Raw genomic sequence first — 4,889 nt, 5'->3', positions numbered from 1 at the left:
AGGGTTGCGATCCGTTGCCGGACACGAAAAAAGACAAAAAGGAAAAAAAAAAATTTCCAGTAAAGTTTTAAAATTGGGCCGAATTTTTGAAGTCACTTGGAACAACAGAAGTTTCAAAGCAGTCAATAAGCTGAGAATACAGCAATAATATAGTGGTATGTGCAGAAAATGCAAATAAAAATATAAAAATGGATTGGAAAACCTTGGTAAAATCCACTGATATATATTATTTTATTTAGTGAATTCTTGAAAATAGGAATAGTTTAATAACAAAACAGAAGGATTAATGGGGAAAAAAAGCAATTTCGGTATGAACTGTAATTGCATTTCACGTTATAAGCAGACTTTTTGCAATAGGCAATTATATCACTTTACCTTCTCAGAAAATTTATGTATATTTAAAAAAATAAAAATAAAACCTTTGCATGAAAATGTTCCTAACAATTTATTAACCACATGTGGAGATTAAGAAATCTGTTAATAATACCTGGAAATTTGAATTTCAGAAAACTTAGAGTTAAATATCTATCAATTACCTTTCTTGGATGCTTCAAAACTGTCATAGAGGTTTATCTTTTGGGTGTCATAGGTTAACGTAGTATTTGGCAGCAAGGTTCTGTTTCTGTTGATTGTGTTCACAGCAAATCTAAATGCGAGTTCCTCAGCTCCCATTGGGCCAGATTCCACATATTCAAAAATACCACCTGGAGAAAAGAAAGAGAATTTAATCACATAGTTCTTACAAGAGAGAGAAAATGTCAGAAGTTTTCTACACTTTTCTGTATGCGTGTGTGCATTCGTGCGTGCATGTATATGTGTGATTTAAGTGCATGGGGTTTGTGCTTACTTTCTCTGTGAACCTTGGAATATTCCCTTTTAGATAAATCCATACTGGCAAAAATGTGTTGGTATTACTATTGTCAAAATTTAACATAATTTAAGTGTGATTTTGCCTTTTTTCTTCAATAATTACTTATTTTAGGGTCTGAGTATGTATATAGAGCTTGCCTTAAGTACTGAAAATTATCCCCCCAAATTTTGTACACAGTTTCAGAATAACCAATTCTCTGTTTTGATATACATGGTAAAGTTAAGTATTGGGAAAATTGTATCAAATTTGTCTCCATTTATTCAGAAATCAGAATTCTTTAGCACAATTTTATGGCACTTGTGTTAAAAGCCCTAAATATCTGTAAATTCCAGCATCTTGTAAGAAAAAAGGACGAAGTATCATTTCTCTATTTTGTTTTACTCTAAGTCCCTTTTCAGAAGATACTGGACATTTATGAAGGCTACCTCTCTAAAACTGTGAAATCCCTTAACCAGTGTAGCATATAATTTTGGCTATAAGATGTACAGCATAATTTATCAACATGTCCCTTCAGTGTGTCACCTTCCACCAGCTATGTCTCAGACCAGTTCCCTCATTCTTGTCCCATCCTTGCTTCTCTCAGCTATCATTGCTCTCTCCTCAGCTGGGAATGATCTAACCGGAACCTCTGCCTCCAACAGAACCTCTTTCTTATTGTTGATCTGGTGAGTGAAATGTAAGGGGAGGACCTGGTACCAATCTCTGTCCTTGGGAAACTAGTACTTTCGAAATGAAGATCATTTACCTTTCTCTTCAAATTTCATACCATGTACTCTCAGCATAGTCATCCACAAATTATACTTTTGAATAAGCCAGTTCCACAGCTAGCAATTCATACCTCATTAAAGATATTTTGACTCCTGAATGTCAGATGACGATACTATTAGCAAACTACCTATTCTAAATAAGTAACAAGTCATGGTATTGTAACAATTCCTCTGAGAGGAATTAAGACTCAGAAGAGACCAAAGGGATAAGGAAGATTTATATTTAGAAAGAATAGGAAATTTTGTTACTTGATGCCATATTAGTTTGGAATATTTCTCTTATTCTGGATTTTAACCAAAATTTGATGATGTAGTAGCTAGAGCAATTAACTTATTGTGAAATACTACTCTGAATACATTTAAAATATTTGGTGACATGTTAAGCAGAAGGATAATGAGCATTTATGTATCTAATGGGTGCTAACCAAACTAGATGTCTTGTACATGTGGAGGAGAGTAGTGATATGATCATAGACTCTGGAGCCAGACTGGGTTTACGTTCTTGCCCTGCTACTTGCCATCTGTGTAAATTTGGGCAGTTACTCAAAACCTCAGTCTGAGCTGTTTCATCTTTAAAAAAAGGATGATAAGAGAGGCGACTGCATAGAATTGTAATAAAGATTAAATGTTAGATTTATGAAGCACTTAGAAGAGTGGCTGCCATAGAGTAAGCACTCAGTAAGTGCTTAAAGTTTCATTGAATGTGCAAAGCAATCCCAAATAGCATTGTTCTACAGAAAAGAAACCTTTGCCCCCAAACCACACAGCTATCAAGTACTATAGCCAATATTAGAATCCGGTCATCTTGACATCAAAGACCTTGCCCATGCCACTATGAACTAGTAGTTTTCTTCAAAATATCACTCAGGGAAAATACACAAAACTTCCTAAAATGTGAGATATGATGACTTCAATAATAAGATGTAATTAGGAATATAAGAACTTACAGGATATCTTCAAAGAGTTCATAAAAAAAATTGTATTACCTTTTAACTCCATTTTCCATGAACTTTTTCATGTACTCTCATATATATGGAACAGAAAAATAATTGAATAATTGTAAAAAAAAAACTTGTAAAGTTAACTAGAAATAAAAAGTAAATTATAGAAATGCAAATATTAAGTTGTTTCTTATAGGCAAAATAAAATGAAAAACTGGATCTGCTTTCCTCAGTTCAAAATTGTGGTTTCTATGTGGTAAGAATATAATAAGGATCATATTTGATAATATTGGGTCAATAGTTGGCCCAGTGTTGATATTGGATCAATATTTGATAATAGTGGATTGAAACTTTATTTTTTATCTCTCTTCAAAATAAAATAATTCAAATTTAACTTTCAATTTACATATTTACATAAATATTTATAATTTTTTAGGAAAACCCATTTTCTACCTTAATTAAATAAAATGAATAATTTATTATTATTGATCCAAAACCAGAGTTTAAAATTTTGTAGATAAAAAACAAAAACATACAGATAATGCAAGCTTTCCAGGTAGAATAACTTACATTAATCTGCCCAACAATATTAACTCAAGAAAAGAGAGAAACCCTGAAAAGCTCACTACTCCTGACATATGCGAGTCAGGTATGGGAAGAGAAGGTAAAAGTATCTAGTAAAGAGCTGCTTTCCAAAAACATTTGGGTGGGTGTCACAAACTTATGTGGGGAGAAAAAAAAACTTTTAAAATTTTTATTTAAAAATTTGAAAAGTTTTAATAACATCAAAAACCTTAACTGGTCTCTCTCTCTCTCTATATATATAATCACCATATGAGGTGTCATAAAAGCACTTGATAGATTTCATTTATTATTCTTTATTTTTAAAATACTTTTTAAAAACAATTAATGACCTTTTATTAAGACAGAAATCACAAATTAGCAGGAAATGTTATGTTTAAGAGTAAGATAGAAAGGAACTTTCATTAAAGTCAGGAAAAAGGTAAGAATGTCTACAATATCTACTCTTCCTTAATATTTATTTTCATTTCTTTATGTATAGAAAAGAAATAAAAATGACTTTTGCTAATGGTGTTTGACTGTTCCAATGAATATACCACAACTGAGAGTTTATCATAACAAACCTCCACTATAACAAATACCAAAAAATGGAGTTCCTTAGGCAGAAGAAAGTTGATCACAGAGAAAACCACTGCATTGCTTAAACATATGAAGTATAAAAGAAAGAGTAAATATGTGGGTGAATATCAATGAATTTCAAGTATAAAAAGAAAGAATAGTAATGTCTTATGAAGTTTATAATACTTATAGAATTAAATGCATGGTAATTGTAATGCAAAAGGCAAGTAACCCATAAATAGAATTATAAATTCTAATGTTCTAGTAGCACTGGAAGAAAAGTAGAAGTAATAGTTTTTAACATAATAATTCAAGAATGTATATTGTAATTCCTAGAGCAAAGACTAAACAAAAAATGAAATAGCATATGATCAAAAAATTAATAGAGAAAAATCACAATATAAATGTTTTATTTGTCTATAAGAAACAAAAAATAAAAGAACATAAACAGAAAATTACTAAAATATAAGATAGTTTAGATGGTAGATATAAAACAAATACATTAGTAATTATATTAAAGGTAAATGGAATGGACTTACATTTTAAAGTTTAAGATGATCAAACCTTATAAAAAAGACACACAACTATAAGCTTTTTACAAGAGAAATACCAAAAAATAAGGAAAAAAGATGGGCAAAGATTTATTCTAAAACCACACTAACTAAACAAAAGTTGGTGAAGTCCTTCTAACATTGAAAAAAGAAGACGTGGAGGCCATAAAAGGAGTAGAGATTAAGAGGAAATTTCACATCAAAGGGGTCAGGACATAAAATGATATTATAATCCCAAATCTACACTCAATAAAACTACTCTAGACACTGACAGAATTAGAAGAAGAGATCATGATGAGAAACTTTAACACACCTCTCTCAATGGCTGATAGAACAAACAGGGGAAAAAAATCAGTTCAGATTTAGAAAATCGAAAGCCCACATTTAATATATTTAACCTAATTAACATAGATAGAAAACGGCACTTCAAAATGGCAAAATAATTTCCTTTTCAAGTGCATATTTACCAAAATTGATAAAAAGCTGAGTAATATAGAAAACCTCAACACATTTAAAAAGACTGAAATCATTCAGAGTGTCATCCTTGATTATAGTAATTTTTTTTTTTTTTTTTAAAAGATGGCCGGTAAGGGGATCTTAACCCTTGACTTGGTGTTGT

The 4,889-nt window shown here is 30.8% G+C and overlaps 1 protein-coding gene across 1 annotated transcript in view; it reads right to left on the bottom strand.

Annotated features, from left to right (window-relative positions):
- LOC103599821 (glutamate receptor ionotropic, kainate 2) overlaps positions 1-4,889 on the bottom strand; it is a gene marked incomplete at its 3' end in the record, with an annotated part of 290,918 nt that overhangs the window by 59,558 nt on the left and 226,471 nt on the right. Inside the window, exon 2 of the mRNA XM_008583991.1 lies at positions 537-704. Coding sequence (XP_008582213.1) covers positions 537-704 — 168 coding nt within the window. The remainder of the gene's footprint in view (positions 1-536; positions 705-4,889) is intronic.

Source organism: Galeopterus variegatus, unplaced genomic scaffold (assembly GCF_000696425.1).
Source record: "Galeopterus variegatus unplaced genomic scaffold, G_variegatus-3.0.2 Scaffold3118, whole genome shotgun sequence".
Taxonomy (NCBI): domain Eukaryota; kingdom Metazoa; phylum Chordata; class Mammalia; order Dermoptera; family Cynocephalidae; genus Galeopterus; species Galeopterus variegatus.
The sequence above is the reverse complement of the archived record's forward strand: the minus strand, read 5'-3'. Positions and strand labels throughout refer to the sequence as shown.